The 22,664-nt window shown below is 43.5% G+C and overlaps 1 protein-coding gene across 20 annotated transcripts in view; it reads left to right on the top strand.

The window, feature by feature from the left end:
• The window catches only part of ENAH (ENAH actin regulator), a 145,303-nt gene that overhangs the window by 26,130 nt on the left and 96,509 nt on the right, over positions 1 to 22,664 (top strand). The window contains exon 1 of one of the 20 annotated variants that reach the window (XM_072830165.1): positions 7,868 to 8,057. The exons of 17 other annotated variants lie outside the window; for them this stretch is intronic. In XM_072830165.1, the coding sequence (XP_072686266.1) occupies positions 8,044 to 8,057 (14 nt within the window). In that variant the 5' untranslated portion in view covers positions 7,868 to 8,043. Of the gene's footprint in view, positions 1 to 7,867; positions 8,070 to 8,264; positions 8,619 to 22,664 lie in introns of those variants that run through there. 2 more of the 20 variants (XM_072830164.1, XM_072830168.1) reach the window with 2 other exon arrangements.

Raw genomic sequence — 22,664 nt, 5'->3', positions numbered from 1 at the left:
AACCTTGGATAGAATCTTATGCAAAATCCGATAGTTTATTTTTTTTCTGGGAGAAGTAAAAATGTTTTGATAGCAAGTGGGTGACACGATTAATAGCCTTTTTCTAGAACATGGTGGCACAGTATACATACTATCAAATGTACAGTTGTCAGGTGTTGGGTGTGTTCACAGGGCTGTCCGGGCCACTACCTCTGTGTTCAATCCATGTGCTCAGCTGCCACGAGATGGCACGCTCTCTTGGAATTACTTTCTTTTCTGTTGAGTGGTGAGAGTGATGATCTTTTCAAAATTACCTTTTTACCTTTTCCAGGTAAATTTAATATCCTTTTACCCGTATCTTGAACTGCTAATGAATTTAGTTTGGTTGTAAATTGTAAATGTCATACATTTTAAAAGGATGCAGTTTGTATTCTTTTATAGTATGGTGAATTGTGTGTACAATTATAAATGTGACGGTTATGTGTCGAGGATTTGGTGCTCTTTTCTGGCCTATTTCTGGGCCGTTTCCTGTGCTGTTCCTCCTGGGAGCATGCACAGTGCTGCAGTTATTTTCTGGGAGCATAGTACACGTGTATAGGAAGGTACATTGTTACTAGGGAATTCTGATGTGACGCAGTCCAAGGTCTAAAGCGAATCGGCATCATCTGATCTTCTGCTTCTCAGTATTCTCTGAGTTCATGCTCCTCTTTTTCATGGAGAACCTGGACAATCTAGAATAAGGAGCAAGAGGCCAGAGTGAAACAAAAGGGGGCAGTTCCAAGTATCCTTGGAGCTTTTCAGTTCATGCACACGATGATGGATTTCCTTTCCTTGGGCTACCGTATCTCTGTTCCCATTCCTTTTTTTTTTTTTTTTTTTTTAAGATTTTACTTATTTTATTCATGACAGAGAGAGAGGCAGAGACACAGGCAGAGGGAGAAGCAGGCTCCATGCAGGGAGCCCGATGTGGGACTCGATCCCAGGTCTTCAGGATCATACCCCAGGCTGAAGGAGGCACCAAACCGCTGGGCCATCGGGGCTGCCCCCCATTCTTTTCTAAAAAAATAAAGATTTATTTATTTTAGAGGCTTGGGGAGGTGCAGAGGGAGATAGAGAATCCTACACAGGCTCCACGCCCAGCGTGAGCTCCATGCAGGGCTTGATCCTGAACCCTGAGCCTGTGACCCAAATCAAAATCAAGAGTCAGATGCCCAATCTCTTGAGCCACCCTGGCATCCCTCTATTTCCATTCTTTAGCTAAAGAACTTACTTTTCCCTCTGACGGCCTCTCTCCCCCAACTCCTATTCTGGCACGTCTTCTGTCTTGAAACTCCTCGACCTGCCTCACCCCCCCGCCATTTGTATGTTCCGGTCTTGATCAACCAGACTTGCTCTATGTTTGCTTCCATTTCTCTTCACTTGCTGTTGCACCATCTTTAAAAAACACCCTCCTTTTATTTTTGTGCATTTATGTACACATTTGATTATGCACTCTGAAGTTTTTGTTTTGTTCACTTGATGTTTTGCATTTTCTATGCTTCTAAAAACCTTGATTTTTTTTAGTTGCATATTTCACTGTGATTTACCTGTTTTTTTTTTTTTAATGGCTACTTACATGGCTTAAAGTGATTTTGTATAAGGAAAATGCTTTCATAAATTTTTTCTTCCTAATTGCAGACTAATTCCTTAAGATAGATTTCCAGAAATAGTATTAGATCTACAAATAAATAGAAACAGTCTTAAAAGCTCTTGAATCATAGTGTCAAATGCTTTCCAAAGCCTCCTGCCAGTTTTCATGCCAGCCTGCAAATATATGGAGTGTCCATTTCACTGCAACCAGCAGCAACAGAGAATGTTTTGATGTTGACCTTTAAATCCAGAAGAATTGACTCATGGCTCTGCTGGGTCTTTATCTTGAATCATACCTAGATTTGAAAGGTGCTAGCATTGGGTTTGGGAGAAGGAGGGCCTGGCTACAAAGCGTCTCCTCCAGCTCTCTTTAAATTGTGCGGTGATGCTTTCGCTACCCAGGTAAGCTTTCATTTAATGTTGTGTCCTTTGGATGCTAGAAGTAACTGACTTTTTCTGCTTTAAATATTTTGATAGGTTGGATGGTATGGGACAAGTAGGGAGTGTTTAAAATGCCATTGCCTCTACCGCTGGGGGCAGAAACAGGTTTGGTTCTCTCCTTCACCCTGCCAGTCAGCAGAGGCATCCCACGTCAGATTCAGGAGCCGCCTGCCAGAGGTGGGGGGGGCTGCTTCTTGGATGTAGCCTGAGTTACTGATACTTCTTCAGCTAGAAGATCACGAACAACTCTGCAGGTAAAGTGGCTTTTCTTGAAGAGGTTGTTCTAGGATTCCAAGCTATTATGTGCTGGTAGAACGTTTTCTCTGAAGAGAGGAGGCTGAGAGCAGAGACTCCTGGTTGCCCCGGCCTTGTCACAGCAGCCAGCACTGCCGGCCATCCTGGCCTTGAACCACTTGACTTGAGAGACTTGCAGCTCTGGCTTCTCTCTGTATGACACTGGCTTTGTCCATGGCCTTCCCTCCGTTGTCTTTCTCTTCTCCCCCTAGAACTTGCATTCTTCCCTGGTCTAACCCCCCCCCCCCCCCCCCCCCCCCCCCCCCGCCAGTGCTGCTGACTCCCACATCTGACTTGCTCTCTTGGTGAGCTCTGGGTAATCATTTGAGAACTTAAGTCGTTTGTACATCTAATAGGCACCTTCAGTTCCACGAGTCCACATCCATATGTGTGGTATGTCCCTGCAAATTCATGCTGACTGAGGAAGAGGTATTGCAAGGACAGAGTTTTTAACTAAAACAATAACATAAAGGGTTAAATTATAAAAATTGTTGACATAAGACCTGTAACATTTATTTTTATTTATTTATTTTTTTAGATATTCATGAGAGACACAGAGAGAGGCAGAGACACAGGCAGAGGGAGAAGCAGGCTCCCTGCAGGGAGCCCTATGTGGGACTCCATCCTGGGTCTGCAGGATCACGCCCTGGGCTGAAGGCGGCGCTAAACCGCTGAGCCACCAGGACTGCCCAAGACCTGTAACATTTAAACGAATGTCTTTACCCTCATTTTGTAAGCGTTAGATCCCATCGTTTTCTTCTAGTAGCAGGGAGGTTTGCCTGTATCCTCCTGAATGAAGACGGAAGTGCGTGCTCAGAGCGGCTCCTCATGTGAGCATCACCTGCTGTGTGCCCGGGCCCGCACACACTGCTCCCTCTTCTCACATTAATATTTTTCACGTCAGCTGATGAACAGTAACTGGAGCTGTTGGCGCAGTGGACAGCCTGCCGCTGGGCAGCCCACTTTTGTCACCATCACTGCCTTTGTAGAGCACGGTACGCATTTACTTGACTGTGACTGTGCTTTGCCCTTCTAAGAATGAGGGGGAAATAGAAGAAATGAAGTGTTTGTAGCACAGTTAACACAAATCCAGAAGTCCCTAGGTATTCCAGAAACGGTATTCTTCATTCTCATTGGGACTGGACCCTATCTGTACATCAGCCACCTGGCTGTGTCTCTGTAGTAGTAAGATGGAAATTCAGGTCAGCTTACAAAGTACCTGCTTCCAGAATCAGCTGCTCTAGGGCCTTTAGGGATGAGAAGAAAGCAAGCAGTTTTGGTTGACCAGGAGTTACTCTGTCTCTTCTTACGGCTTGGCTTCATTGTCTCCGCTGTCTTTCTTCATAGTGTCTCCAGATTTCCATTTTTCCAGCTTTCATAAGCTGAACTCAAAGAATGTTTGCTGTAATCTTCAGATAGAAACATCCTGGATTAAGACTGGTGACAGCTCTTCTTGGGTCATCATCCCTCTTCTCCAGCAGGCAGGGCTTCTGTGATGAGCCCCAAGGGTGGTGGGGATGGAAGTGGCTGAAGGAATGCTGGAAGCAGGTATCCATTGTGATACTCAACTAAGGAGGACAATAGCAAAATTTAGTTATATGTAAAAAAGATAGGAAATGTGTCTGAAGGTGAAGTCTTACAATAGAAGAGGTCGATTAACATTTTAATGGTCTATTAAGTTTGCAGGATTATAGGGCTTGTTGCGAAATGTAGCTGGCCGCACTCCCTTTACAGTAATAAAACAAGGCTGAGGCTTGACATCATCCCAAGAAAATTGAAAAGAAAATTGGTAAGACATCTCATTTCTTACAAACTCTGAGCAATGAAAAAAAAATCACTTCTGTCTACCAAATGCTGTATTAGGTAGGTCATGAAAACTAGAATTCAAGCTGAGAATCATTTAGTAAATTTTATCTGTATTTTATATTTAATTGTTTCAAGTGGTTGCTTGTACCTTAGTTTTTAAAACTAAATATCTATGCCTCAATTAGGGATTTTGTAGCTTTTGACTGTTGGAATGAAAAATCTTTTTTAAAAACGATTTATTCATTTGAGAGAGTGCACGTGCATGCATGAGCCCGCGCATGGGGTAGGGGGTGCAGAGGGAGAGGGAGAGAAGATCCTCAAGCAGACCTTGCTGAATGAGGAATCCAGTGTGATGTTCCATCCCAGGACCTGGAGATTATGACCTGAGCTGAAATCAAGACTCAGATGCTTAAGCGACTGAGCCACCCAGGTGCTCCTGAAAACTCATTTTTAAAGTAAGACTGTTGCTTGGCTCTTGACTACTCCACCTTGAGGAGTAGATCATGTAGGAGAGTAGGGAGCCTGGGACCTCATGTCTAAGTGTTCTGTGTCCACATTGTTGGCTACAGCACTCTACCAGCAGATACCAAACTGGGCCACTTCACATCCCACCAGATCAGGGACACCTACCCTGTAGCTTTCCCACTTATTTGGTGATGCAGTGATGTACACACCACATAAGAATGTGGCCTGGGGAGAATTGACCCTATGCCAGGTGTCACAAGAACCAGGATCCCGAGTATGTCCCTTTCAGGGGACCTTACTCTTGGCTTCTTCAGCCTCTCTGGTTAGAGTCTGGTTGTAGGAAACAGCACTCTTTTGTTCTCTGGGACAGATTGCTTCACTGCCACTAAATTACGAAGCTTTTAACATATAAAGCCTCTATTTCTTCCAAGAGATTTGTTACCTAGAGAATCCTTGTGCTTTGGATTTATAGGTGAAATTACAGGTTTCTGACTGCTGATAAAAAGGACTTGTTGGCTATTTCCTTTCCTCACTCACCAGGTTAATGCACGTGTTTTTTAGAATAGCTACCCAACATAGGAGGGTTACCCTCTAATCTGAGAGCCCTTGGGGAAGTATCTTACTAATATTCAGAAAAGAAAAAAAAAAAAAGAAAAAAAAAAGAAAAACATTTTTTAGAACAAAAGGACTAATTTACTGATTGTAGATAAAATACAAAAAATAGGGCAACAGAATATAAAAGCAAAGCACAAGAAGCATATATCCCTAAACAAACAAAAAAACAACGTACCACCTCCTTTTCTTGTTCCTTTCTCTAAGACAATTTTTTTTTATTTTTTCCTGAGATTTCTTAAATCTGTGGGGAAGAACTCTAGTGTCTTAAAAATTCTTGGCTGCTTTTCTTCTGGGTTTTAGTGTAATCCCAAATCTCTGCAATACAAAAGTTCTACTTCTAATGCCTTAACTTACAAGTTTAGTTTTGTTTTTTGCTTCAACTAGAGAAGGCTTCTGTGCACTGGGTATGTATGTGGGTGTGGGGGAGGGGGTTTCTTTAGAAGTATATCTTTTTTTCCCTGTTTGTCCTTTCTTCTTTTTGAAATTTACTCTTTGATTTTATAAAGCAGATTCCTGTCTGGTCCCTCCCCTTCCAGACTTTCCCACGGTGACACACTTGAGGTTTGCATTTATGTCATTCTGCCAGTTTCTCAGGCAGTGCATACCACTGAGACATTTTAACAGCTTCATTCATGTCCACTTTATATGGTCAGTGTCACACATTCACAGTGTACAGTTTGATAAGCTCTGACATGTATGTACCCATGAAACCATCAGGTCAGGCAAGCTAGGGAACATATGTATTATCCTCAATTTAAAATTAGAAGCATGGGATGCCTGGGTGGCTCAGTGGTTGAGCATCTGCCTTCTGCTCTGGGTGTGATCCTGGAGTCCCAGGATCGAGTTCCACATGGGGCTCCCTGCATAGAGCCTGCTTCTCTCTGCCTGTGTCTCTGCCTCTGTCTCTCATGAATAAATAAATAAAATCTTAAAAAAAATCAGAAGCACTGTCAACAAAAATTTGGAATATAGGAAAGAGAAGAGAGTTACCTATAAAGCCAGACACTTAAGATGCATAACCTTTGGTGTGTCTTCATTTCACATGGTATCATGTTACTTTTCCATATTGTTACATGGTCTTCATAATAAGACTTTTTAAAGAGTTGAGGGATAACATTAAAAACACCCTAACTGCGTATCTATCATGATAGTACACAGAATGTTTCACGTGGGGGGCCCATTTTCAGCTGCTTTTGAAGTCGGTGATAGAAGGAGCGCTTCTTTTTTTTAAAATTTTTATGATAGTCTCACACACACACACACACACACACACACACACACACAGAGAGAGAGAGAGAGAGAGAGAGAGGCAGAGGGAGAAGCAGGCTCCATGCACCGGGAGCCCGACGTGGGACTCGATCCCGGGTCTCCAGGATCGCGCCCCGGGGCCAAAGGCAGGCGCCAAACCGCTGCGCCACCCAGGGATCCCGGAAGGAGAGCTTCTTAGAAGAGAGTGTGGGGCAGGGGAGGGCAGGGGAGAGCAGGGGAGAGCATGGGGGAGGGGAGAGTGTGGGGGAGCGTAAGTGGACCTGAATGGTCCCTGTGCCCTGGGCTGTGGGATGGAGCTCTGGAAGGAAGAGCAAGCATGTGTCAGGGAGCTTGTCCTTGTACCTGTTGGGTGAAGACGAGGGGTGGGGGGCTCGTGTGGCATATGGGAGAAAAGTTTGGATTCGAGGTATTTCATTTAGGAAGACCCACGGAGGGGTCTGGTGGATGGTGACAGGATTCTGGCTGTGTATGTAAACCCACCTTAGCGTTGATGAAGCGTGCACCGTTCTGTTTTCCCCAGCTTCCCTGGGATTTTGTTGACCGGTAACATGGGTAAGTTTAAGTGTGCGGCGTGCAGGTGTGATCCATGTATGCGGACACCTCCGTCCGCTCGCATGGTGGCCTGTGTTCACAGCACCCACTGTGGGACAGGAACGAGCCGCGGTCCGTGCTGCAGGGGCCCAGAACTAGCTCACAGCTGGACGGACGAGTGCTCCCTCCGCACCCCGCTCTAGGCTGTTTCCGTGGTTTTGGCTCTTCCAGGTTGTGTGTGTGTGTGTGTGTGTGTCTGACCGGCCCAGCGGGCTGCCCCGAGGTCCTCGGAGGTCAGGGGCACCCTGGGCGAGTCAGGAGCGGGAGATGCGCGGGGCGGGCCCTCGAGCGGGAAGCGGCCGGGGCGCCTCGGAGGGCGGCGTGTCGGCGCGCTCGGGTCCTGAGAACGGTGCTGCGGCCTCTGGTAGGGGACTGGGTCTTGGGGTCGCCGCCACTCCTCAGCGGAGGATGCCCGCCCGCGGGGAATGGGGAATGGGGCGGGTTCCGGACGCATGGCCCCCGCCTTGTCCAGCGCTCCGCCGATAGGTGGGCCGCCGGGACTGGAAAGGTCGTGTCCGCCTTCGGTGTGGCCTGAAGTCTGTGGGAGAGCTGGACAGGCGGATGCGCGCGGCGGGCGCAGGCCCAGTGCCGTCGTGCGCTCCTCCTGGACGCCAGGGACTCGCCTGGGGGCGGGGGGGCGGGGGGGGGCGCTGCGGCCTTGCCCTCCGACCACCGACCGCCGACCGCCGGAGAGCTGGGGCGCGTGGTGCAGTGTGCACGGCCGGGTCACGGGCCGGGTCACGGGCCGGGTCACGGGCCGGGTGCACGTGCCGCTCGCGGAGGTCGGAGGGGAGGTACGGGGCCGCCGGCGCGCTGCCTGCTGGGAAGGCAAGATGGCGGTCCGCGGGGCTGCCGAGGCGCGGCCGGGCGGGCGCTGACGGACCTCCGGGCGCGGAGTGGCACCTTCGGCCCCGGAAGACCACGCTCAGAGCAAGAGCTTGGGCCGGGACCTCCATGAAAAGGGGCAGGTGTGTCTGCCGGTAATTGGTGTTGGAAACTGGGCGGCAGCGGGCAAGACGGATCTGGTGACGCGGCCTCCTCGCCCCCGGCGAAGACCCCGAGCCCTGCACCCCTGGCACCGCCTCAGGGCTGCGTGCGCTGACGAGGACTGGCGGCCGGAGAGCGCTCCCCTCCGCGGTGGCCTGTCCAGAGGGTCTGGTCCCCTGTAAGGGACAGTGGGGAACTTAACAGGTTCTCAGAGACCGGCACGTACTGGCCGCGCGGTGCAGTGTTCCCCGCAGCTGCTTTCAGCGGCGCACTCTGGAGCTGCAGCGCTGACCTCATAGACACGGCTTAAGAATATTTTCCCGGAACCACCTCAGTTTCCCACTGAGGCGACCAGGCTTGAAGACCCCTTCCCCTGCATGCTGCCTCCTGTGTGCCTTGGGCACGGGGACCCCCCTCCTAGTCCCCAGGCTCCCTGGGTCTTCTCTCCAGTAGTCATCCTCCCTCCCTCGGAAGGTTCTAGGGTGGTGGTCTGGGAACTGGCTTAACCGTGTATCGGAGCTGAAAGGCTAGAACATGTCACGGTACGTTGCACCTGCTAAGGGCAGGTGCTGTCCGCGAGGCCGTGTGCGTCCCCCGCGTGCGCCCCGCGTGCCCCCCGTGTGCCCCCGCGTGCCCCCCGCGTGTCCCCCGCGTGTCCGTGCTGCAGGTGCTGGCTTGAGGTCTGCACAGCGTGTCTGTCACCGGCCGCAGCTTGACGAAAGGCTGAGGAGGGGGAGGAATCGCTGTGAGTTGGGCGGGCGCCTCTGCAGTTCAGGGTATGCCCCCGTAGGGGTTCTGGGCTCCCTCAGCCTTCTGCCCTTCTCCTGGGGCCGAATCCTTTGGCGTTTGGTTTGGTTTGGTTTTGGTTTAAGGGGCTTTCCAGTAGTTACTGGGATGAAGGTAGTTAAAAACCTGGAAATTTAAGGCATAGAGGTGGCTTTCTGCTTTTCCATTTCAGTGTTATAAATCGAATATAAAACTTCTTGGTTCACTTTTTGGTCTAGAAATCTTGGAGGATTCATCAGTGATTCAGAGGAGAAAGCGAGGTACAACAGCGCTTGACGTTTAGCAGGCACTCAGTGAATCTTTGTGGACTGGATGGATGGATGGGGAGAGCTCTGAGCACCAGTCCAGGATCCCTGAACTACTTATTAGTGAGCCATGAAGCAGGAGCGACGGCAGGAGCGGAGGCAATTACTGTTCCCTTATTTCTGTGCTGTATTCTCTTGGAAGGAGAGATAAGACAGGAATCCCAAACTGGCAACTGGTTGATTAAAAGCCATCCCTGTGGCCAGTTGTGTATATGGATGGCCATTTTTAAAAAAGAGACATGGGTTAGCCTTTAGTACAAAGAGCTGCTGGTGGTTTTAGTTTTTGGGGACATTGGCCCATGGTTCACTCCCCCCCCCCATCCCCCCAGTTATCGAAAAGTTTAATGTTAGGAAGGCTGATTGCTTTCAGAGAGTTGTTATTCTCCTCCAGGGGGATTTTTGGATGAGGATGGAGGCTACTCTGCAGGGGCAGCAGCTGCCAAACAGTCTGTTTGGGGATTAGGTGCACATTGGTATATAGCTGAAATCTGCTTCCTGGTTGCTGAAACCGTGTTCCTTTGCCTCAAGGATGAGGCGCACTCTGCTCCCTCTCATTACATTCACTTAGTTCTGGCTGGTAATACTTTTAAGCTGATAACCTTTCTCTTCAGGAGATCTTCCTTGGAAGAGTAGTTGATAGCTAGTATTGAGCAAATTAAAAATGTTGTTTCTGTCTTTTCTTAGTTTTTGCTCAGAATTTAATTACAAGCTGGTAGATAGCAGAGCATAGAAAATTAGTTGCATATTATTTAACCACTTTGGCAATGGCAGAGACACAAATGCCTTCCTATTGTTCGAATGGCAATATGAGGCATGATATATCCATATTTTGTGAAGGACTTTAAATTCTAATAGTTTTTGTAAGCATTGGTAGTAGAAGCATTGATAGTGGAATTTACTTAGCTGGTTGATTGTTTTTTTTAAAGATTTTATTCATTTATTCATGAGAAACACAGAGAGGCAGAGACATACACAGAGGGAAAAGCAAGCTCCCTGCGGGGAACCCGATGTGGGACTCGGTCCTGGGACCCCAGGATCACGCCCTGAGCCAAAGGCAGATGCTCAACTGCTGAGCCACCCAGGCGTCCCTACTTAGCTGGTTGAACCCTAAGTTTGTCTAGTGGATTCGGGTTGCATCCATGGTTCTGATGGTTCTAATTATGCCAAGACTTTATAGGAGAGGCTAAATTAATTGCCACTCTGGGGGATCCCTGGGTGGCGCAGAGGTTTGGCGCCTGCCTTTGGCCCAGGGCGCGATCCTGGAGACCCGGGATTGAGTCCCACGTCGGGCTTCCTGCATGGAGCCTGCTTCTCCCTCTGCCTGTGTCTCTGCCTCTCTCTCTCTCTCTCTCACTGTGACTATCATAAATAAATAAAAATTAAAAAAAAATTAAAAAAAATAAATTAATTGCCACTCTGTGACTTAGTACTGCTCTGTCGAGATTCTTTGGATCATCTGAATGAACATTTATTTAATACTGCAGAAATAAAAACTTGCAGTGGGTACTTTTAATGTGGGTGTGTGCTGATTTTTATATACCAGATAATGTGTCTAAATAGTGAGCCAGGATCTTAATAATCCCTGGGTCTGTTTAGGCTTGGGCTACAAGCTGTCACTCAAAAGCTAGAAGGTCTTTCTGTGTTACTTGGGCAGATTTTTTTTTTTTTTTTTTTTTAAGTCTAGAAGGTCTTTGGTGGTATCTCTGAACCTTGAAGGGTAAAGTACAAGAGTTTGGACATATATTTGCATATGTAGTTTGGTTGTATTATTGTGAGTAGAACTTAAATCTACATTTAAAATAGCTGGCGCATTTGTCCGTAGACCGGCAAAGTTCAAACAATAGAATGACAGAAATATCCTTTTTTTCTTTTTTTTTTTTCCTGGTGTTCAAGGCTCAATTTGCTGGTCTGAGCTCAGTAGATTTTCAGCACTCAAGCTGGGTATCTTCAAAACTGATTTAGTGGATGGGGTATAGTTTTCCAGTCACTAATGGAAACAATGACAGTAAATTTTAAAGGTTTGTATTTTATTGGAATCTGGCATTGTCTCCTATAAAAGTAAATCAAAAGTAGCACTTTTGATTCTTGGACATCTCAACTAGCTCTTCTTTTCAGAAAAGGATATTTTTCTTTTCAATTTTTATATATGGTTACAATATAAATATAAATACTAGATATAGTTATATCCTTGTAAACTGCATTTCAACTACAGATCAACAGAAGAGCAAATGTAGTTAGGCTACTTTCCTAGTGTATCTTATTTTGAAATTCACATATATGAGTAAAATTAAATGTATTTACTTTTCAACATCATTTATTTTGCATGCTGTTTCCAGTGAGTTCTGAAATAGTTCTCATGCCTATTTTAAAATGGGACTGAAAGGATGTATGTGTGTGTGTGTGTATGCACGCATGAGTGGTGGAATGCAGGGAGGATTGTTGTGGAGAAAGGTGATTAAACACCTATGGAACTAGAAATTTGAGACAGGTCTCTAAGCTTCTAAAAACAGGTAAGATAGGCTAGAAAATGTACTAGAGCATTATCTTTTATTAGGAAGGATTTATAACTAGTTATTTTTGTGGTTAGGATTGAAAACTAGACACTTGGCTTGTCCTTAGGGAATATCCAACAAAGTTCTGTACGTGAAGTAGTTTAATCTTTAAAAATAGGATTAAAACCAAAAGTAGTATATACTTACTGTAGAGAATTGACAAAGTATGGGAAAGTAAAGGAAACACGTTAATCAGTCAATGAATATTTATTGATTAGCTTCTCAAATACTCATGATTGCTGGCAGGTACAGTTGTCGGGGATGTGCATTTAGACAAGGTAAGAGTCCCTGTACCCAGGGGATGTGTATTTTCTTAGGAGATGGAGAAGCAATATGTACTAGTACATCAACAAGTCAGTTATTCTCAGGTCAGTGCAAAGAAGATAAAATGTGGGGTGGGAAAAGGTGAGGCAGGGGGTGCACCAAGGCCTGTGGTGATGGGAGTAGGGAGGGGAGGACCTTCTCAGGGTTGAAATTTGAATTGACCTCAAAGATGAGGTGATAGTCACATGAGATGAGGAGGAAGAGCATTCCATGTAGACAGAGCAGGTCCCAGGGCCCTGAGATGAGAAAGCTTTCTTTGTTTGAGGGACAGAAAGCAGAATGAAAATACAGTGTCCATAGCAAACCCATAGTAAACATTCATTGAATCTTTTTTTTTGCAATAGTTGGCTTGGTTTTATAGAGTTTTTTTTTGAAGGATTTTGTTTGTTTAGTTGACAGCATGAGCAGGGAAGAGCAGAGACAGGGAGAAGGAGACCCCTCGTTGAGCAGAGAGCCCGATATGGGGCTCCATCCCAGGACCCTCAGATCATGACCTGAGCTGAAGGCAGATGCCCAACCTACTGAGCCAGGCACCTTTCTTTATAGAATTTGTATTGTTGGCTTGCATTTATTTATTTATTTACTGGGACCCTCAGATCATGACCTGAGCCGAAGGCAGATGCCCAACCTACTGAGCCAGGCACCTCTCTTTATAGAATTTGTATTGTTGGCTTGCATTCATTCATTCATTCATTCATTCATTTATTTATTTATTTATAAAGGTTTTATTTCTTTATGAGAGACACAGAGGCAGAGACATAGGCAGAGTGAGAAGCAGGCTCCCTGTGGGGAGCCCAATGTGGGACTTGATCCCAGGACCCCAGGATCATGACCTGAGCCCTGTGGGGAGCCCAATGTGGGACTTGATCCCAGGACCCCAGGATCATGACCTGAGCACAGAAGGCAGACTCCCAGCCTATTGGGCCACCCAGGTGCCCCTGTTTATAGAATTTGTATTGTTTGCTTTTAATCACAGTTGCTTCATCATATAAACATTCCCCCATTTTATAATGGATGTCATCAGTAAATATTTTTAGTTTTGGTATAGTTAATCTTATAAATATATTGTTGATTTACTTACCCATTTCCTGATAGCTTGGCCTTTAGTTTTTTTTGTTTTTTTGTGGATTTTTTGCTATTATAAATACTACGGTGAGCACTTTTGGATCTAAAGGTTTTTTGTTTCTTAGGGTTCTCAGAAGGAGAAATAGGAACTAGGACAAAGATAAATTGTTATTTATTGCCAAAGTTCTTTGCAAAGGATTGTTTTTAGTTTAAGTGCTAAGGGTATCCTGGCTTGCATTTAAGTGTTACTGTTTTTCAAAAACATTATTACAATTTTTTTATTGTGGTAAAATATATATAACATAAAATTTACCGTGGTAACCATTTTAAAGTGCACGAGTGAGTGACATTAAGTTCTTTCATCCAGCAGCCCTGGTGGCGCAGCGGTTTAGCGCGCCGCTTGAAGCCCGGAGTGTGATCCTGGAGATCCGGGATGGAGTTCCACGTCAGGCTTCCTGCATGGAGCCTGCTTCTCCCTCTGCCTGTGTCTCTGCCTCTCTCGCTCTCTCTGAATATATAAATAAATAAACCTTAAAAAAAAAAAAAGTCCTTTCATCCTGTGGTGTGACTGTCAGCACTCTAGCTCCAGATTTCGTCATTGCAAATAGAAGCCCTATGTACCCATTAAAGCAGTCATTTCTGTTCCTTCCTGCCCGTTAGCCTCTGGCTACCACTAATGTGCATTCTAACTCTACAGATTTGCCTATTCCGAGCATTTTATATAAATGGAATCATAGAATATGTGGCTTTTTGTGTCTGTCGTCTCTCATCTAGCTAGGGTTTCAGGGGTCATCCATGTTGTAACAAGTGTCAGTACTTCATTCTTTTTCATACTTTGATTCTTTTTTTATTCCATTGCTTGGTATATGGGTATGCTGCATTTTGAGTCTCCATTATTTGTCTGTAGATGGGTATTTGGGTTGTTTCTACCTTTCAGCTATTGTGAATAAAGCTATGGACATTTATGTACAGTGTTTGTAAGCCCGTATTCAGTTTCTTTGGACATATACCTAGGAGTGGAATTGGTAGGTCATATGTAAATATGTTTAACTTATTGGCATGTGTCAAACGGGTTTCCCCAGTGGCTGGGCCATTTTACACTCTCAGCAGCAATGCATGTGAGTTCCAATTTCTCCACATCCTCTGCCAACACTAGTTCTTAGGTTTTTGGTTTTTTGGTTTTTATTATGGCCATCTTTGTGGGTGTGAAGTGGTATCTTGTAGTTTGTCTTTTTTCCTAATTACTGATGTTGACTGTTTTCTCATGTGCTTCTTGGTCATTTGAGTATTACTCTTTGATTTGAAATTCTTTTTTTTTTTTTTAAGATTTTATTTATTTAAGAGAGAGAGCACAAGCCAGGGGAAGGGGCTGAAGGAGAGGGAGAGGGAGAAGCAGACTCCCACTGAGCAGCGAGCTCAGCTTGGTGCTGGATCCCAGGACCCTGGGATCATGACCTGAGCTGAAGGCAGATGCTTAACTGACTGAGCCACCCAGGTGCCCCTGAAATTCTTAATGAAGTGTAAAATGTGTACAGAAAAGTACACATAACTTTTCACTACTCAGTAGACCCATGTAACTACCACCTGGATTGGAAACAAAACCCTGCTGCCCTCCTGCCTTCTTAGAGTTGCAGTGCAGTCTGTCCCCAGAGGGTAACCACTGTCTGACTTGTAATGGCGTAGATGAGTTTTGTCAGTTTTGGTACTTATATAAATAGAATCACAGACTATATACTCATTATCTGGCTGCTTTGGCTTAACATCAGGTTTGTGTCATTCATGCATATCGTTCATTTTATTCCACTGTGTGAAATGCTAGTTTGTTTATCCAATGTACTCTTGATGAGCATTTGAATTAGTGTTGGGATATTATAATACCATGAATGTTGAATTCTGCTTTTTCCCCTGAACACGAATGTGTGGGCCAAATTCAGCATTTGTAGTTGTCATACTAATTTCACTTTTATAAATATTTCCTGTACTTTGTTGGTTACATTATTTTCTCTTTTAATTTTAGTTCTGTTTTGGACATAAGAGAAGTTCTAAGTTGTTTCCTTATTCCAGCTTTTTGTTTATGTTTTAAGTTTACAAAGTGACTTTGTAACTCTTACATTACAGGTAGAGTTTTGAAACTGGAAGTCAATTTATAATCTTGGTCTGAAGTTTAATAAGACTGATGAAATGTAAGCACACTTGAAAGAGATGAGAAGTTTCTGACATGGGGACCTGGTATTATTTAAGGGTTTATAAAACCTTTTGGGTTTTTATAATAATTAAAAAATCACAAATTTATTTTTAACCACACAGTGGGGCCTAAGTGTCTTATTGGGGCAGGAATCAGAATTAATTTAATTATTTGGTCTTTGGGCTCTATTGACCTTTTACTTTTTCAATTACTTGGATTACAAAGCAATTGTGTATATTACAGAAGATTTGAAGAATACAGAAAAGCTTACATAAGAAAATGAAAATAATTCCACTATTCCAGGAAAAAACTACTTGTGGTATATTTTCTATTTTTTTTATGCAGTATATATATATATTTTTTTATTGAACATAATGTTCTGTGATTCCCCCATGATAATGTACTATGAATACTTTCCTGTGTAATTAAATACTAATTCTGTAGCATGATTTTTAAAAACTAAAGCATGATTCTGTGATTTTCTTTTTATCAAAGTAGTACATAGTTTAGGAAGTCGAGTAGTTCCACAGAGCCTAGAGTTAAAAAAAAAAAAAAAAGAGAATCCTGAATCCTGTACCTTTTCCCCTCTAGAATCCAGCTCTCCAGAAGAACTGCTGCCACCTTTGTGTTCTTCTTCTGCAGTTTTTTTTTTTTAAAGGTTTTATTTATTTATTCATGAGAGACAGAGAGAGAGAGAGAGAGAGAGAAGCAGAGACCCAGGCAGAGGGAGAAGCAGGCTCCATGCAGGGAGCTCGATGCCGGACTCGATCCCGGGACTCCCGGATCATGCCCCGAGTCTAAGGCAGGCACCAAACCGCTGAGCCACCCAGGTATCCCCTGTAGTTTTCTTTTTGTATTTCCAATATTTCTTGACTTACTCCAGTTTCAGAATTTGTCTTGACTTCCGGTTATGGAAGATGGGGATTGTTTTTTAGCCCTGCCTCCTCCCCAGGGTGTGCTTTCCTTTTCATCTTCTAGATACACTTATGTAACAAATTTTGGTTAACCAAGATTCTAGTTGTTATGATTACAGAAATACCATTTACGCTGAGCTTTGTTGTACACTCATAACATTTTCCTTGCAGATGACTTTGCCGTATCTAGATTTAGTGAGTCTTCGTATTCTGTGCTTAGCTGTCGGTTCTCTCAACCACTTTCCCAGCCTCAGACTCTTCCATCAGTGGTGACCTCTCCTTTCAGTACAAGCATACCAGGTCATTCTTCAGCATCTTTTTATTTTTCTTGGATACCTTTAACCTTCTGGTTCAGTTCGGACCAGTTACCTTTTTAGCCAACTTACAGTGCGGTTTTTACCGTCCTGGGAATTCTTGCTTTTTTTTTTTTTTTTTTTTTCTGTATTGCTTACCACTTCTAGCTTTCTGAGAAATGGGGCATGGGAAGCAAGTTCTGATAGACCTATAACATCTAAAAATATTTTTGGGACGCCTGAGTGGCTCAATGGTTGAGCATCTGCCTTTGGCTCAGGGCATGATCCCAGATCCTGGGATCAAGCCCCACGTCAGGCTCCCTGCATGGAGCCTGCTGCCTGCTTCTCCTTCTGCCTGTGTCTCTCATGAGTAAATAAATAAAATCTTAAAAAAAAAAAAAAAAACCCAAAACCTCAGAAAACATCTAAGAATATTTTTATTAGAGCCTCTTCTGGATTGGTAACTTGGCTGTGGTTAGAAGTCAAGGCTGGAAATTTCAAAAAAAAAAGCTGGAAATGATTTTTCCTCAGAATTTTAAAGGTGTTGCTTCAGCATCTTTGAGGTCCCAGTGTTGCTCTGAAAAATTGGATGTCATTCTGCTTTTCAGTCCTTTGGAAGAAACCTGTTTTTTCCTCCTGGAAGCCTTTAGGAACTTCCCTTTTTTTTTGTTCCTGGTGCTCTGAAACTTTATAGTGATGTGTCTTAATATGAGTCTGTAAAAACCAATTCATTGTGCTCGGCTTTTGATGGATGCTTTAAATCTAGAAGCATATACCCTTCGATGCTAAGCAATTTATTATTTCTTTGGTAATGGGCTGTCCGAAAGGGAAGAGCTCTTGTTATGAGGTTTCTGGGCCTTCTGGACCAGCTTTTCTTCTCTATTTTTTCCCTATTTATCTTATTTTTCAACTCTTACTGGTTTTATGGATTTTTTTTGTTTTTTAATTTCAAAGGTTTTTTTTAATGAATATTCCTTCTAATAACATGCTTATTTCACCAGTGAATATTTCCCTATTAATTATATATAATTTGAAATTTTTCCTCTTCCCAGCATTGTCTTGTTTTTGTTTTTGTTTGTTTGTTTATTTATTCATTTATTCATTCATTCATTCATGATAGACATAGGGAGAAAGAGAGAGGCAGAGACACAGGCAGAGGGAGAAGCAGGCTCCATGCCGGGAGCCTGACGCGGGACTCGATCCCGGGACTCCAGGATCGCGCCCTGGGCCAAAGGCGGGCGCTAAACTGCTGAGCCACCCAGGGATCCCCTGTCTTGTTTTTGTTTTATAAAATTGTCTCCCTTCCTTGTTTTGTTTCTACCTTTCAAATTGGAGGATTTCTCAAATATTCGACAGTCCTTGGCCATCAGATTAAAGTGTGAGGATTTGTTTGGTTTTGCTCTGACAGTGAGTTGGGAGGTGCATTCCCGTGGACATAGCTTACAGAGAGGGACAGAGCTTACAGCAAAGTGTGGCTCTGTAGGCCAGACCAGTGGGTCTGACTTACTCAGGGGGACCTTCAGCTGCTAATGTCTGTGGGTCTTTTTCTTGTAAGGAAAAGAGGGTCTTGCTGCCTGAGAGGTTGTACTGGATTGCAGAGACTCTGTGACTGAGCTGGGGGAAAAGAGCAGTGAGTGGTTGGTGGTGGCCATTCCGGATAGGCCTTCCTCAGAAACGCCTTTGTTTGCGTCCTCCTTGCGGTAAACTTGCTAGGGAGGAGGGCTCAGTGTCTGGCTGTTTGCTTGGGTTACAGGATCTGGGAGCTTGATGGAGAACTCCTTCTGAGGTGTTTTTGACCATTTTTTTTTTTAGCCTTTCCCGTTCCTGGTTCCTGAACCTTTCTAGGCTTATGTATGTATGTATGTATGTATGTATTTCCCACCTCAATGACTCATGAGACCATTTTCCTTTTCCTCAGCCTGCTAATAAGTCAGATTGATCACCTGCTGTCCTGCTCCCAAGTTGTGCTCATACCTGGAGTCTGCCCTAGTTCTCTGCTGCTGTTTGTTTGCTTGTTTGTGGTCTCTGCTTTTAAAAAAATTATTTTTTGTTGGACTTGTAAGACACGCCACTACCACCACTCTGCTCTGCCGAGGGAGAAGGAGCTGCAAGGCCTTCTCAGCTCTGCATTGGTATTGCCCGCTGCATCATTCAGGACCTTGTTAGGTGCTTAGTGATTTTATTGGGTATATGTAAGAATGAGTAGTTTTGGGGTTGTAAGGTTATTAATGTTTAATTTGAATGTGCTACCAGTGCTCTTTAACTAACATGGTAGTTTCCAGTAAGTTAAATTTAGGTATATTTTTTAAAAGATTTCATACTTCATTAAAAGTATTTGTAAAATATTTTCTTTTGGTGCTTTATGGGTAATCTATCTGAAGGCATATTTTCTTTAATACAAGGGGGTTGTCAGGTTTAAGATTTTACAGTATTTAGTACTTTCAGAGTAAGAGCACTGTGTTCATCAGCTAGGGCTGCCATAACAAAATACCACAGATTGGCGGCGTAAATACAGCAATGCATTATGTCTCCATTCTGGGGGCTCGAAGTTCAAGATGAAGATATTGGCAGGTCCAGTTTCTTCTGAGGTTTGTCTCCTTGCTTTGCAGATGGCCACCTTCTCGCTGTCCTCACATGCTCTTCCCTTTATCTGTGTCCTAATCTTTTCTTATAAGGGCAACAACCCTGTTGGATTGGGGCCAGCTGTATGATCTCTCCTTAATCACCTCCTAAAAGGTCTGATCTCCAAATACAGTCCCATTCTGAGATGCTGGGGGTGAGGACTACAGCATAGGAATTTGGGGGAGGTGGGGCATACAGCAAGTATTTTCATGATCTCTTATGCTTTGAAAGCAGTATTTCATTAAGATATTTTAAAAAATGGGATGCCTGGGTGGCTCAGCAGTTAGGCATCTGCCTTTGGCTCAGGGTATGATCCCAGGGTATGAGATGGAGTCCTGCATTGGGCTCCCTATGGGGGGCCTGCTTCTCCCTCTGCCTGTGTCTCTGCCTCTCTGTCTCTCATGCATAAATAAATCTTTAAAAAAAATTTAAAAAATATGTTCTGGAAGTCCTCCTGTTGTTATTATAATAACATTAGTTCTAATACACTTAAGGAAAGAATGTATTAGTGTGACCTCTTGGAGATGGTGTGGGCTTTGAGGTCAGACATACAAGGTCTACTGTGAATTCTAATCTTGTCTTCAAATAGTTCACTAAAGTATTCAAACTGTCTGAGATTTGCTCCCAAACCTGTGACCTGAGAGTAACAGTACATTATAGGGTGACTCTAGGAAATTAGAGACAGTGTGTAAAGGTACCAAGCATAGAATTGACTCTAAGGTATTTTCTTCCTGTTGGTCTTTCTTTCTTTCTTTTTTTAACCTAAAATAGTGTGTTTTGTATTGTTTTTCTTGTATTGTTTTTCCCTATTTAATATTTAAAAGTCAACTTTAAATATAGATACATATGGGATGCCTGAGTGGCCTTTGGCTCAGGACATGATCCCAGAGGTTCAGGATTGAGTCCCACATTGGGCTTCCTGCATGGATCCTGCTTCTCCCTCTGCCTTTGTCTCTGCCGTTCTCTCTCTCACTCTCTCATTAATAAATAAAATCTTAAAAAAATATACATATTATTTTAAAAATTACTGTGTGCATTTCTGTTCACAAGTGGCTGAATATTGGCAGTTTCATAAGGTTCAACCTGAAAAATGTATTTACCTAGTTGGTCCTGTATTGGAATTTCTCATCATCATCATGAGTGGTTGTTGGTTTAACATTCTTACACATACATTATACGTTTATATTACATAATACACTTATAAACAATGTATTCTGTGGAATCAGTGGATATCTACATTTCAAAGACTCTTGATGCATAAGGACAAACAGCTCTTCATAATGCTTATACCATTTCACTTTTGTCAACAGGGTAGGCCCTTTTTCCTCACACCGGAATTATCAGGGTTTGAAAGGATATCTTGTTTTAACTTGCATTTCTTTGCCATAGCTAACGAGTATTTTTCATCTCTGTCCATTTCCTCTAAACGCTTTGAGAATTGTCCATTTTTATATTGGGGCATTTGTTTTTCTTATTGATCTCTCTCTTCCACTGCTTCTAAGTTTGTCTTGTTTAATAGTTTAAAACTCTGTTTCTGTTTTTGCATTTTGTTAGAACCTTTGCATGGCTGAAGTTGAAACCAAGAAGACCAAACACATACACACTTGGTAGTTCAGGGAAGCATCCTTTGCCTCGGATGGCTCAGGTTTGAATCCTGGGATTATGACTGAGTGCCTGTATATAGCCTTAGGCAGGCCCTTTTAACACCTGAGCCTGTGTCCTCGTCTGCAGAATGGGGGTAGCAGCAGTGCCTATTTGCTATGATTATTGCAGGGATTGAGAAGGACTTGGTTGTGAAGCCCCTGTCCCAGGTAGTCAGTAAAGCTAACTATTGAAGGGGAGCTGTCCACGGTCAGGTTAGTTCATGCTGGGGGAGTACAATCTTTGTTTCAGCCCGTGCTCTTTGTTTTTGGCTTTCCTAGCCATTTCACTAGAAACTTCATCAGCATTTGGTAGAATCTAAAAATTTTAAATAGCATTTATCATTCTTCATTTCAAAACATTATGTGCAGGTAGGGTAACTGGGTGATGGGAATTAAGGAGGGCATACGATGAGATGAGCACTGGGTGTTATATACTATATGTTGTCAAATTGAATTTAAATAAAAAATTAAGACAGTATGTGTTTCCATCTAATTGTAGTGTTAAAGTCATTTTTTGAATACATCTATTTAGTTGCTTTTGCATTTCTAATCATGTGATGATGCTGGTTTAAAAACATTATGAAATGGAGAACAGCACGTTTCAGAGAGACTCCTGTTGTAAGTCACCATTGGTTTTCAGTGCAGATCAGTAACCTGTGTTTGTGATGGTGCTTTTGAGTTTTGCTTTCTGCCTGGTTAGGTTACAACGCAAGGAAACACTTGCCCCCTCCCTGTATCTTGATTGTAGCTTGTGCATTACAAGGACCATTTGAACTGTTTGTTCAAAGGGCTAGTTTTTGGGCAGCCCCAGTGGCTTAGTGGTTTAGCCCTACCTTTGTCCCAGGGCGTGATCCTGGAGATGGGATGGAGTCCCATGTCGGGCTCCCTGCATGGAGCCTGCTTTTGCCTCTGCCTGTCTCTCTCTCTCTGTCTCTAATAAATAAATAAAATCTTAAAAAAAGGAGCGGGGGGCTAGTTTTAACTGTGGCATCTTGCTTAGCTAAATACTAAGGAAAAAATGACGGTTTCCTCCCTAATAAAACTGAAGAGCTAGATCTTTGTCTCCAGTGTTTTAAAATTGGATTATAACTCATGATTTGTTCAGCCATCATTAGTAGTACTTTTGTGATAGAGAGGACTATCCAAAGGGAAGATATAGCACTTTGTTTTACATGTTCTGAGCTTTATTATATGATGTTTTTGCTGTGCTTTTAAAGTAATATGCCTGTTTACAAGATGTTGGGTTTTTTTTAAGATTTTAATTCAGTATTTTCTATTTGCATTTCAAAGATCTAGGTTCATGTTTTTGGAGTTGTTTTTCTGTTGTGCAGATTTCCCTCATTTAACCCTGTGAGAAATCAACACTGTAAGCTGACGTCATTCCCTTTGTGTATTGTTTAACCCTTGACAACTCGTACTGGAATGTCTAATTAATGGTAACTAAAGTCAGCTTGCAGCCATTTTGTAGTCTTTTCTCTTAGGGCTTACTTAAACCATTTATTTTCAAATCTTATTTTTTTCCCCATTTACAAATATATATGCTTTTTTGTGATACTCAGCTGGATAAAAAAGGATTTCTACTGTTGGGTCATATACATACTGCTATTAATGTAGCCCAGTGTTTTAACACATAGGATTTTTATACATTGGTGTTCACTTGGAGTGGGTAAATCACTCAGTGTGTAATCCTCCCCTGTTCAGTAGCCCTTGGTGCCTCTTTCCCACCCACTTCTTCCCCCTTTCTAGGAAGAAGCCCTATTTCCCCTTTGGCCCTTTGTCCCTTCTCTCTCAAGGCAAGGCACTGCCATTGTCCAAAGGAAAAAGGAATGGTAGTAACTTCACTGGCTGAGAATGGTAAAAGAGTCTGGACTTTAATTTGCCTGGAATACCCGCTAAGAG

The sequence above is a fragment of the Canis lupus genome, chromosome 6, assembly GCF_048164855.1.
Source record: "Canis lupus baileyi chromosome 6, mCanLup2.hap1, whole genome shotgun sequence".
Lineage (NCBI taxonomy): Eukaryota > Metazoa > Chordata > Mammalia > Carnivora > Canidae > Canis > Canis lupus.
Note: the sequence above shows the minus strand (reverse complement) of the source record. Positions and strands in the feature narration are given on the sequence as shown.